Consider the following 13,237-nt stretch of genomic DNA (forward strand, 5'->3'; position numbering starts at 1 on the left):
ACTGTTGCTGTCTTCCACAGCCAGAATATGTATTATGCAACAAGAAAAACTGCTCTGATAGGAACAGACACCAACCTGCTAACAGAGTACTCCTGTAATCTCACTATTCTAGCTTCATGGACTGCTCTTGATGCGTATCTGCAAACAATCTTTGATCATCACTGAAGGCCTGAGAAAGTATGTCCATACTGACTTTACCTCAAACCAGGCCTTTATTCTCACAGTGTCCCTATTAACATTAAAAGCTTTCTGCATGGACATCCACCCAAATCTAGAAGTAGACTTTGCTCTAATCGTTGGAATTATGCAATTCGCAAACAGAATGTGGTATGAAGTAGAATGAAAATTTGTCCCTGAAGTTACCAGTGGATGGATATGTGTTAACCATCCTCAGCCTGTAGCTTGTTCTAAACTAACGATCTAGCACTATCTAAACAGGTAGCAAAGTAGGGCCAATGTAATGGTCAGAATGAGCTAGGAGTCACATCTCCTTCCTTAGCTTTCAGCCACCCTGTGTGAGCTGGCACATGGTTGTTGACCTTTTGAACGCTCCACAGGGAGCACTGTGTGGGAAATAGGAAAGTTCGTTTAAACTAACTGTGACACTTCCTACCAAGAAAAAAAAAAAAGTAGGAACACTCACAGTAGGTAAAACAAAAGATCAAGTCAGTCACTTCCCTTCCTTCTCGGCCTTTAAAGTATTTGTGACCTTGCCACACATTTTTCAGATGTAAAAAGGCTGCAGTGAGAAACTGGAGTATTCTATCTCCTCACCAAAACAGAACTTCTTGGGAAGCTCAGAGGAAGCACCAGAATATTGTCCAGAAAGCTGAAGAGTCTTGCTTGCTTGGCAAATCTAGACCTGTGCTTAGTAGGTTGTGTTATTCTTTCTTGTATTACACGCAGAGCTTCACGCAGCTGCTGTGAAATATTAATAATAACTGTATTTACTGCTAGCCCATCATGTACAGAACAAATACAACAAAGACTACATTTTACAAACGCTCTCCAACAGCAGAAAGGATACAACTTGTGGTAGAGAGCCAGGCTGAAGTTTGCACAGTTCAATCAGGAGCGTTGTATACATTACTTCAATATGTGGTGGAGATGGAAGTTGAAACAATTCTGCAAATATTACCTGTAGGAGAGGAAGGCACAGAATCAGGGTACAGTCTGGCATGGCCAGCAGAACCAACAGCTTTGCAATAGTGGCTAGTCTTAAACAATCACATACCTAAAAAAGCCCATATTATTTTGTCAAATGCATGTTCCAGGAAAAAGAAGGAGAAACTTATAAAGACAGTGGTTACTGTACTAATACAGTCCTCTCCTGACTGCCCTTATTTCATACCAATGCAAAATTATAAATATGTTACATCTAACAAATACACCACCTAACTGTAGAAATGGGCACAGTTACAAAACCTACTACAGTGCTACCACAATCTGACATAAGCAGAAATCACTTGATCCTGTGAAATAATAAATATATTAAATGTATTAAATGAAGGCTAAGCATTTAGCATGAAAGACTATTTACATTAAAATTACATCTACAACTCCTCTATCATGTCCTCTCTTCTCCTATACAAAAACTTATATAAAGCCGCAACTTTGAACTGGAAATTATGACTAGTATTTCATACGACAAAAATATATGCTCACTACACCTTGGCAGAGGAACCTTCTAAGAAAATTGAAAACAATCCTACAGTCAGCATTTGTGGTTTTATTTTCAAGTTTGCCTATAACAACAGCACATCAGTTTTGAAGGGCTACAAAAGGATCATCACTGCACAACATTCATCTCTGAGTTTGTGTTTATTTTGCATGTCATCCTTGACTAGATTTAAATTACATCAAAGGAATCGGGAAACTCTGATTCATTATAGTTGGTCAATTTCTTCTTCAAACTCCTGAACAAACATGGAAGAACTGAAGATTAAACAAGTAAGCTTTAGAAAAATCATCTTACTAGTGTAAGGAATCAAAATCCATTTACAGACTTTACAAAAAGCACATAAAAACACATGGACGAGAACTTTTTGTCCTAAGGAAAGATTTGAAAGCACAAAGTGACTATAAGGAGAGTGGAGAACCTTTACACGACAGAATAATTTGGACATACTGCTGAAGACAGGGCAAAAAGGTAAGGAGAACCCTGACAGGTAGAGAATTCCTCCTTTTTTCAAGGTAGGATGATCAGCTCTTATCTGTTTGAGACACTGCATAGAACTGTATTTGAGACATTCACCGCATGTTTGCTATCCAACTTCAGATTAAGCGTTTCAAACCGGCACAGTGTATTTGTGAAAACAACAAGGCCACAGAAAAGATCAGGACACTCATGACCCGAATGTCGGAACTCTGTCAAGTATAAATTGTACCAAAGGCTGTGTGAACAAAACGGGGCAGAGTAGTCCAACCAGTCAGGGACACTGCCCAGACATTCTCTCCTCACAGCTACCAGAAATACCCACGTACATGCCGGTAAGAAGCTCCTGAGAGAAGCTGTTATTCAGCATTTCACACAGATTCCAGGCAGTGCGGAATGTTCTGTGCTTAGCCTGACAAACTGCAGCAATGGAGCCTCATGGACCTTAAAAGCAGCCACTCTTGGGAAGGTACTGACAACCACTAGCTTTAGGGCTACATTTACTTTTGCCTGTTACATTCTGAACCTTAAATAACACTTTCCTCTATTTGTTAAGACTGTATTATCTCTATGGTTCTGTAATCCACTGAAAAAGCTAGTGAAATTCCACAGATGAAGATGTTGCACTGCTGTTAAAAGCAAGGTATCATCAACTTGACTGTTACAAGAGACCTTAAAAGCGACCAGGAGTAGTAAGCAGAAGTCTGAAAAAAGCATGCTTCTGGGGCTTCATTAAAAGTAAGTAGTCATAGCCAAGTAATTAAGTTATTATTCTAAAATAACTCAAAATTGCAAGAAAAAGGAAATTACTACAGTAACAGCCAAGAATTTATACATCAATCTTGCACTCCTCCCAGTAATTTCAACTCTGCAAACCCTTGCTATTTTCACATCCTACAAGTTTCTGAATTTCTGGGGCCTTTAGGTAACTTATTTCATCAGAAATTGCAGTACAGCTGAGTGTATAACACATCCCCATATACAGCACCTAAAGATACTGAAGATAAGACAACTGAAGACACTTTAATGTTAAAGCAGAAAATTGTTAATTTTAAGATTCCTCTGTTCTGAATTCAGAGCCCGAAAGGAATACGCTGACCAAAAGTAATGTAGCTTCACAGCATTCGGATACTTGGCATTCTGGTGCCAAGAGGAATTCTCAGTCCTGCTTTTATTAAATCTTCTACATAAGACTATTTCATTATAATTAGCCCTGAAATTCCAACTTACAGTTACTTTTTCATAGAGCCTTTACATGACAAGTTGCTTTTACTGCTGAAATCTCTTAATCCCCCTTCAACCTTTGATGGAAAATAATGAAGTTTTATACAGCTCAGCATCTTGAAAACAGACCCTTGAAAAAAGGCAGCAAAAGAAAACCTACACTGCTCTTCTGATACACATGCCTATTTAAAATCCTCTAACATGAACGATGCCCAAAAGGAAACACATCACTATTTCACTGCAAGTTTTTCCAAGGGCCAGTAACACAAAATAATTCAGAAGACCTAAACATAAAGTCATGCAGCCGGAGATCATCTAGTCAAAAGCTCCCTGCCTAATGCAAGGTCACCTACAGCAGGTTGCTCAAGGCTGTGTCCTGTTAAGTTTTGAACTTCCCCAAGGACAAATACTCCATAAATTCTCTGGGCGAACTCTTCCAGTGTTTAACCACCTTTACAACAAAAAAAGATTTTTGTTATGTTTCAACGGAGTTTTTTGTATTTAAATTTGCATCCATTTCCTCTTGTAGTTAAACTCAATATTTTTAAACTGAAAGTGAGTCAAACGTCACCATCTCTGACTGTGTGGTACATTAGAAGCATCACATGCAAAACTTCAAGAAGTTGAGAAATGTCACAACCTGGACAACTAGTGCACCAAAAAATTTTGGTACTTGATCAGAGTGGCCAAGCACCAAGTTAAAATGACAACAAAAATCATAAAACTAGCACTCAGTTCTATACAACTCATTTAAAAAGCCATTGGTTGAGTTCAGCAAAGTTCTGGTTGACTCTCAAATGAAACTGTAATTTAAGGGATATATCACAGAATTGAAACATGTTACTCCTGAAACAACCGAGATACAAAAGCAGTTATCAACACAATCCATACCTCCACTATGTGGTAGTTCAAGGGGATCTTGTTGTTTCCTGGATAGCTCAACAGCTGTGCAGCACTGTGAAACCATAAACATATTTTGTCAGGAATACAACAGAGCAAATGTGATGTAAAGATCAAGTAACAATGTTACAGAAAATACATAATTCTGGTCAAGAGTTTACACAAAAGCAGAACAAAAAAAATCAACAATCCTTCCAGAGCCTGTTCATCAAGCTAGAGAACACTTAAAACTGGAACAGTGTAAGAACAACAGACCAGCATTACCTAAACCATTCCCAACGGTGTATTTATCTCTGTGTAGTTACAACACTTGAACACCACACCACTATGCAAAAGAGTTTTGCATAAATAGTCATGGTGATCTGTAATTCTGACATGCATATATGGAAAGGGAAAAAAAGACCCTAGGCAGATGTTCAGAATGACTTGAAAGCACAATTAAGCTAATGGGTTATATAAGAAACTCTCAGGCTTCAAATGGTTCATCTCTTAATCAGCTCAATATCACCTATCATTAGTACAAAGCAAACAACTGCTACTTCCTTGATTTCATTTCTACCTCTGGCAAATCTTGTATTTCCCTCTGGTCTTTTACTTTACTTTGAGAATTGAGAATGACAACCCCAACAACTGCAACAACCCTGAATTTCTAGTTAATGGTAAAACAAACAGCTGCAACCTAAAAACTTACCACATGCCATCACCAAAAGCACTACTTCTGCCCATTTTTTGCATGGTATAAAAAGTTTGGTTGTCTTCATCTGGAAGCATGACATTGCCAATTACTTGTGGCAAACCATTTCAATTATCCACTAACCACATCAGATATTGCTAAGGCAGAAATGGAGAACAGTGCCCTGACTGTGTCCTGGCATGGGTGAATTCAAACTAATGATATCTGCTGGCCCTGCAATGACTCCTCAGAGCCAGCTCAACTACCCCTGCCACATAATCTCACAGAGAAGAACGTGACAAGGAGGAGCAGGAAGCAAAAGTGTGTTCATAAACACCAGTGCACAGTCAGCTGCAGAAAAACAAGCTCAAGGCTCACCGTGCCCCAAAAAAACCATCTGCTGCAAAATTCTGGGGAGCATAACACAACCAGTGCTCCCACGAAGAGTAAGGTGTGTCTGTGTGCTTTTTTGCAGCACATATTATCAAGGAATTCCCTTCCCAAAGGACCTCTGTCCCCTGGATCATACAGACTCTCCATTATCTGAATATTATGGACCCAAAGTATTTCAAGCAATGGTTTTAATATAGTTAAATACAGTAAGCCAAGTTTCATCAAATGCTTTATGAAGATTTCAGTCTTGAGCTCTTGCCTAACCAGTGCAGGACTCCGCATATCCCTGACAGCACTGAAGCCATGGTAGCATATAAAAAGAGCCAGAGCCTCGTTAGTGTTAGCGCTAAGCTCTTCCTACCAAGTCTTTCTCTCTTTCCAGTGGGATTTGATGATGCAGTGAAGGTTCTCTTCTATAACGAATCTTTCCACAGAATGGCTGCCAGGCATGACAGGGCCCTGGTAAAAAAGAGTTAAGACTCATGAAAGCTCACTGCTAGTGCAGTGGTACTACAGGTAGTAAGACAACCTACATACATTTACAGGTGGAAAAAAATAGCCCCACTTCCACAGAAATACAGTGAGGTGTCAGCTGCCTGTATCCTTCAGGACTGAGAATCTGGCGTGACACATATCCACATAAACCTCAGACTGACATTTAAAACAAAATGGTTCCTTACAAAAAGAAATGGGAGCAAAATTAGAGAACATGATTTTAAGTTCATGGAGCATCACTTCCTCCTTTGCTCTGTGAAACCATCACGCAGGCCACCACCATGCAGTCTGGGGAAAAAAAAAGTTACTGTTGAGCTGGAATATGATAAAGAAATAAAGGCAGAAACGGCCAGGATAGAGTGGAAATAACACATATTCATTGCAAAAATCAGGGGCCAATAAATCAAGGGAAAATGCAATCGACTTAAAACAAAGGGAGGCATAAACACACTGGGGGAAAGCAGTATACATTATTTTTCTATATAATTTTATCTGCATGTATCTGCTGTTGACCAATGGAGGCTGGAGGCAGACTGCTGAGACAGATGGATCTTTCACCCGCCATGATGAAGCACTCCTTTGTTCCACAGTGTGCATCAAAAAAATTTAACAGGTAAGAAAACAGCAGTCTTTAAATATTATAATAAATAACTGTCTGGAACAAACCTCAATTCACCAATTTCATGGAAGGAAAATCTAACTCTGTGAACGAAGTTTTATGAGAGACATGAGAGAATTCAATCAACACCAATATTCTAAATGAATGCATCATAACATCTTGGTCTGTAAATTCCCCTCCTCACAGATTTGCTACTTGTACAGCAACTTGGTTACTTAGTTAATCTTTTCAGAAGCACCAAAGCAGAAATACTGCCAACCTCCAATCTGCTCACTATCCCAGGAGAGCTAATATCACATTTTGACCAATATTAGCCCAGGAACCTACCTGTGAAATCTGCTCACCACCTCCCCTTCCCCTCGACAGCAATCACATACCTCAGGGTCATCTGTGTAGTCAAACATCCTAAAAATAACCCTCGGCATTGGGTAGACTGAATCTTCAGTGTGAGGCGGAGGAGTGAATGGAGGCAGATTGTGTTGCAGAGCTTCACAAAGAATACTGTCAAAAGCCAAGTAGGGCCTCAGAATGTGTCGCTCTTGCCAACGGTCTTTTTTCAACTTCTGAATCTGAGACCAAAGGCAGTCTAAATACTGAGGGGAAAAAGGTGAGAAATATCAGATGAATCTCGTAACAAAGCTGGTAGCTCCCTGAACTGTAAGAAACGTTTTTTTGTTAGGAAAACAACCGTAGTTTCTTAAACTGCTGATTCAGTAAACCAAGAAATGATTTAGGAACCCTAAATGCCAAAGCTGCTCCTAGTTCCATACTGCATTCTGTCAGTAAAATTTAATGCCTGGCAAGTTTTCAAAGACCAACAGGCAGCCTGAGACTGAGCATGAGAGTCATAGCTTGAATCTGCCAGTGAAACTACAGCAGTGAACATTACTTCAGTCACTGCTCACTGGTGGTATTAAAACAGACAAAACATCAACATGAAAACTGGAAAGACGTATCACAGGACTGCCGTGCTGTCGCCAGAGCAATCAGAACTACCAGCTACTGCACATTCAAGACGAAGACAACACTATAAAATATTGAATACTTTTGCCACGGGTTTTCAGGACAACAAGTCCCAGCATTCTCTCAGAGATGGCACAGACACCCGTGCAACTGGCAGCACTCTTGCTTTGCTTACTCTAAGCTGTCTTAAGAACTCCGTGAGCCTGTGGCCTCACTGAACACAAGTTTCAAGTTAAAACTGGTACAAGAAAGTGTCTTTACATGGAAAGGTTTGCATTTCCTGAAATCATCACTCTATAAAGTGGGAATAAAACTACTAACAACTAGCACCTGAAGTGGAAAGTACCATGTTTATGGTACTCTCAGTGACATGTGGCCTAATCTGTCAAACTCTCCTCTGTTGAGCCAGGTCAGGAAATTCATATATTGGGCAGGCAGAATACTCAGCATTTGACTAATTAATCACCATCAGACATCCTATCTCTCAAAATTAGGATGGAGAAGACAATGGTTAAAACCACGACTGAATCAGAACAGGGAATAAAATCTAAGAGGGCCACGTTCCAAAACTTTCAACCAATTTTGTCCTCAAACTTAAAGGAAATTAAAAAAACCCCAAAATAAGAACATGTGAAAAGGCAAATTCCACCCAAACTAGCCAGATGCCACCTCTCCCCTCCAGTAGTTTTGGTTTAGTTGTCAAAGATGGCACAGGAGCTGCTGTACACAGTTTCTAAATATTTGTTTAGCGCTTCATAGAGCTGAGAAAGAAATGCCATTTTCCTGCAAATGGAAAACATTAAGGGTTAAATAAGGAATTACATTCTGCTTCTCACAAAGGTCCTTTTGACATGAAGCCCTGTACCTGCAACTCTCAAACAAGTACTACAATTTATAGCCACTCCTCACTTCATGAGACTTTCCCAGGAGCCTGACAGCAAACAACAAAACACCCTCCTACTCAAACCACACAACCTTATATTTAGGCCCAAGACTTAGAAGAGAATTCCTCACAGAGGATTTGTTAGAAAGAATGAAAAACAGGAGACAATATGATGCATTAATACTTTTTAGAGGTGCCTTTTAATTTCATTATAAAAAGGCCAATTTAGTAAAAACTTGTTTTTCAAACCTTCTGAAAGAACAGAATGTAAAGTCCACTCACCTCTTCTTGTGGATGAGGTTTATCAGCAGTCCAAACTTGTAACATGGGTACATGAATCTTCTGTCGGCGTCTGTTGACAGAGAAAAGAAAACTTGACCTTTAAAAAATTAATTTAGGGCAACAATTTTTTCATATGCAAGTGTATTACTATTTGATCTCCTCAGCTGAAGTCTACAGTATAGAAAAAACAGGTGTCTGATTACATAAAATATCTCTATTACTATATCTTTATAACATTAACTGGAAGCACCCTGAAGTAGCAGTCACAGTGCAGAGCACTAACAAAACTTATGTTTACAGCACACTGAAAACTGCAGCTACTCCAGTGTGAGCAGAACAAGACCTTCAGCACACCCTAGAACTAGACAAGGCAATAAAACTTTTCAAATTCAAAGAAATCTCTCCACCTATGCTATTTTCAGGTTTTTTTGTCCCCAGAAAATGGTTCAGACCAAAGACTTTAAAATACTTTTTAAAGTGAGCAAGGGAAGATACCAATAAGAGTATTTAATGGTTACAGCTTACTTCAAATAGCTTTCTGTCTGAGACAAGAGACGATCCATTTCAGCATCCTTTTTCTCATATAACTCCTTTCCAACCCATGGCAAAGATGACAGAAACGCAAACATATACCAGTCACACCGTACCTACAGGGAAGAAAGACTGAAATCTAAGCATATAGGTAATCTCCAAAAGATTTTGTAAACAGACCTCACTTTAAATTGAATTAAAACAATAGAAAAACTACTACTTGGGGGGATTAAAGACCAGCAGTCGAAGACTGGATTGGCAGGTCACAGAAAAAATATATTCTTGCTTGAAATGTACTAATTTATAATGTGAACTCTGACAAGCAGAGATAAAATATGGCATCATTTCCACAGTCCTGTATTATCAATACAGCAGAACAAGCCAGGCACCATGCATTTGCCAAAGTAAACCAAATTCACTTCAGCTACCTCACTATAAAGGGCCATACGTTCTTTCTGTATGCATGTATCTTCTAATTGCCACCGGCCACCCATTCTAAGGAAACTGAACGACAGCGCATTTAGTTTGCTCTCTCTAAAATTTTCCTGTACGAAGTATAAGTACAGAAGCAATGGTACAGAAATACTGTAAAAACAGCACTACAGGAGTCTAAAAATCTTTTGCTTACTTGGGGTACATCTTCCTCTTGTGTCACGCTCACAAAGTTCTCAAACATAGCTACCATTGAAGGCGCAGCTATTACGTGACAATTTACAAGATCAGACAGAAAACGAACCTTTAAAAAAAAGAGTAAAAAAAAAAAGTTTTAAATGCATACTTCTTAAACTGATTGCACCAGAACAAATAAATATTACTTAAATGACTAAAACAAACCATCAATAAAAGTATAATCTCCATTCAGTACTACGAATGCATAAATACTGCAGACTACACAGACCCACTTTCAACCCTGGAAAACAAGTACCGTAAGTGCAGCATAATACATTGTTCATTACAATGTATGTAGTGTTTCACTGCAATAACATTGCAATGGTAATATTTCTAATTAAGGAAGAGTGGGAAACACCAGTATGCATTCCGAGGTAGGAAAACTGATCCTACAAAAATAAATACCTTGTGCTTCTACCTACTCTAAATGGTATCAGATCACTAAAATTATAGAAGTCTAAGGAAAAAAGGTTTCTAAAAAGCTGAAGATGGATTAATTCATTGCCCAGATGTGCATCAGGAAACAGCAGTGCTGAATCTCTATGACTTACATAATTTCTCTAACTATAATTCATAAATACAAAAAGTTATGCAGCCTTTGTGAAAACTCCTGGCATTTTCAGGATTAAAAAATCTGACAGATTGATGAAATGCTGGGAATCAAATGGCCTTATTTCCCTGGGAAGAAAAAAATCTCAGCAACAGGAATATATCCCTGGTTTGGCTGCACTCTAGTAAGAAATCCAGACTAGCAGAAATGAGAATTTAAGTATAAAAGATCTCGGGTAGAGCAGTGACACACACACACCCCCCTTTTTTTAATCTCCTCTTGGAGGAAAAATCTGTTCCACAGTTGAAGAGCAGCCTCTTGACAAAATACACTGAAATACCAGAATCTTAATTTCCATCAGTGGGCTTCAAAAGAAGCTGAGGAGCTTGGCACTGGGCTTCAAAATCAAACACTGCTGAAGTCCTAATACCTTTTTGCAGACAAAATCTATAAGCAGCAAGAGTTGAGCAAATGGCTTCAAACACAGCACTTAAAACTGCCTGCTTGAACTTCATGCCTCATTAGTAGAATGAAAACACAGACCTGATAACAGCCATAAAAATAACTTTTAAGAACCAGCTTGTTAATTGTCTTTTAAATTCTTCTCTCGTGGGAGCCAAGAGGAGATCATACATCACTGAACACAGCAGAAGTGCATGACTTTCATCTATCTTTTATACTTGACTGTATAACAGGTAGGGGGGAGCATCTCTCTTTACTGTAAATTAATTTGTCACTGAGAAAATACACAGCTGGAAGTCAATTTTGCAACTGTAACATGATTTCTGTCTCCTGAGGAGGGAAGTACTTCTAAGGTAACACGCCATTTCCTCTTGGTATATCTGCAGTGCACTGCACGCTGATGCCAGAAGAGCCTGCAATACACACTGAGAAGTCCAGCTTTTTTAGAACAAAAGGGTGAAAAGGAGGAGAGAAAAGTGATGAGGGAAAATGCAAAAAAAACCAAACAAAAACTACTTACTAAATGCACAGCCTCGTTATACATATTGACTTTGAGACATTCTTTAAGCTGACGAATCATGGCTTCTACAAATTCCCCACCAAAATTGTAGTTCCTGGCATTCAGCAACCCAACCAGTGTCGTGTAAACAGTCAGCTTTTCTGGTAAGAGACGTGCACTGACACAGAAAAAGAAACACTGTGTTAGTTGTTTATTCATCATATTCCAAGTGGCAACTGCATAACATCTTAAAATCTGCTTACTGTAAGCTACACGTGTCTCACAAGAAGAAAAGTGCTACCACAATCTAAGCCCTTGTTATACTTTAGTAATTTAGAAACAATTTCATTACAGAGCATCAGCAGGATTACACAAAAGGTGTGCATATCTTACACTATTAATTTTGATTCCAAGTAACTGATTTTAAGCACAGCAGAGGGAAGGTCACGTCCTACTGGAAAGAATTAATTGTCCTTAACCATTTTCATAAGCATATAAGCTAACTCTACATCTTCCGAAGTGTCTTACTGTTATAGGAAAAAAATAAATATACTATTTGGCTTACAGCCACCAGAGAGCCTGCTTTCAGCTCTTTGTGTTCCCAGTTCCCCTCCTCTAGTGAATGCACTTGCAAAGATGTGTGTGTATCACTGCCAGAGATGAGGAAGAGGCAATGAGAAAACAGCAAAGGCAATAAGACTAAGTTTTAGAAGCCAATAGTTTCAGCGTTCTTAAGGATTTAACTGGGAAACAGGATACTGCCAAGCAAGCCTGTGTTTTCATTGCTGCTGAAGAGCAGCTCCCAGGTTTCTGCAATATGCTCTGAGCCTTTGTACACAGTTCAAGGAAAAGTAAAGAGGTATTTTTCTTGAACTACATCTGGTATATAACAAGCTTACTCTTCTTTTTTTTTTTTTGTTTACAGAAAACCAAACTCTACACTATAGTGGCACTCAGGAAGTAAAGTCATTCTTGGCATTTAAACTACCTTGAACACATAAACTTATGTCAGAGGAGAGAGCACCTCTCAGATTCCCAAACCTTCTGCATACGTACACAGTACAGAGTATTCTCAGTATCTTGCTTTTGTAATTTGGCAGATCAGCTTCCAACACACCAGCTAGGCCCTCCAAGTTGCTCTCCAAAGATGAATTGCTCTAAAATAAAAAAATACAAAAAAATGCTTCTTCATCAATGAGGCAATACAAACCAGCCCGATTTTTACATGGAGACAAAGAAGCTGGGTGAGAGCATCCTTTTATGTGTCACCTCCTCTTTCAGAGCAATGATTCAATCCCCTTAACGGCAAAGAACCGCTTTCCCTCTCCTGAAAGAAGCAGCTGCTCCTCAGAAGAGCCACACCTGATCACCCACCTCCCCTGCAAGGAACTCCAGTGCTCCCCGGGGATGCAAGATCTAACGCTGCCTCAGGGATATCCTGGTGAGCTTTGATTAAGGATACAGCATGAAACAAAAGACCTTTGTGATTTGTTTTTCAGTGCACCATCATTTTTGACCTTATCCTTTTACTTCCCTTTCTATTAGACTTGAATCCTGTTAGGACTTGAAACTTGTGCCACAGGTAGCCCAAGTTAAATCCTCCAGGTCCTTGGCAGACTGGAACCAGCAACAACACTTGCCAAAGCAAAGCAATAAGTACTCGCTGGCTGTTTATCATTTTTTAGAAAACACAATACTTACCAGCTAAGCACCTGCCCGTTTTAGAACGTGGATTTGCAAAAGCTGACAATTTTCCAACCTTCTCACAGAGAAAAAAAATCTTTTCTTTTTGGATGTTTACTACAGACAAACGGCTAACACCCAACACACAGAGAGCGGGGGCGAGGCTCAACACAACAACCTTCTGCATCTGCCGCCCGGGCCTCGGCCGGGATGCGGCCCTCCTACCTTCTCTCCCACCCTGCAGATGAGCGACTCG

The 13,237-nt window shown here is 39.4% G+C and overlaps 1 protein-coding gene across 1 annotated transcript in view; it reads right to left on the reverse strand.

Annotated features, from left to right (window-relative positions):
* Positions 1 to 13,233, reverse strand: part of NCBP1 (nuclear cap binding protein subunit 1, 80kDa) — a gene marked incomplete at its 5' end in the record, with an annotated part of 28,913 nt that extends 15,680 nt beyond the window's left edge. Inside the window, 10 exons of the mRNA XM_009868607.1 lie at positions 1,028 to 1,138; positions 4,271 to 4,334; positions 5,707 to 5,804; positions 6,837 to 7,052; positions 8,588 to 8,657; positions 9,113 to 9,234; positions 9,747 to 9,854; positions 11,320 to 11,476; positions 12,355 to 12,455; positions 13,207 to 13,233. Coding sequence (XP_009866909.1) covers positions 1,028 to 1,138; positions 4,271 to 4,334; positions 5,707 to 5,804; positions 6,837 to 7,052; positions 8,588 to 8,657; positions 9,113 to 9,234; positions 9,747 to 9,854; positions 11,320 to 11,476; positions 12,355 to 12,455; positions 13,207 to 13,233 — 1,074 coding nt within the window. The remainder of the gene's footprint in view (positions 1 to 1,027; positions 1,139 to 4,270; positions 4,335 to 5,706; positions 5,805 to 6,836; positions 7,053 to 8,587; positions 8,658 to 9,112; positions 9,235 to 9,746; positions 9,855 to 11,319; positions 11,477 to 12,354; positions 12,456 to 13,206) is intronic.
* Positions 13,234 to 13,237: the final 4 nt, after the last annotated feature.

Source organism: Apaloderma vittatum, unplaced genomic scaffold (genome assembly GCF_000703405.1).
Source record: "Apaloderma vittatum isolate BGI_N311 unplaced genomic scaffold, ASM70340v1 scaffold43444, whole genome shotgun sequence".
In the NCBI taxonomy this organism is placed as follows: domain Eukaryota; kingdom Metazoa; phylum Chordata; class Aves; order Trogoniformes; family Trogonidae; genus Apaloderma; species Apaloderma vittatum.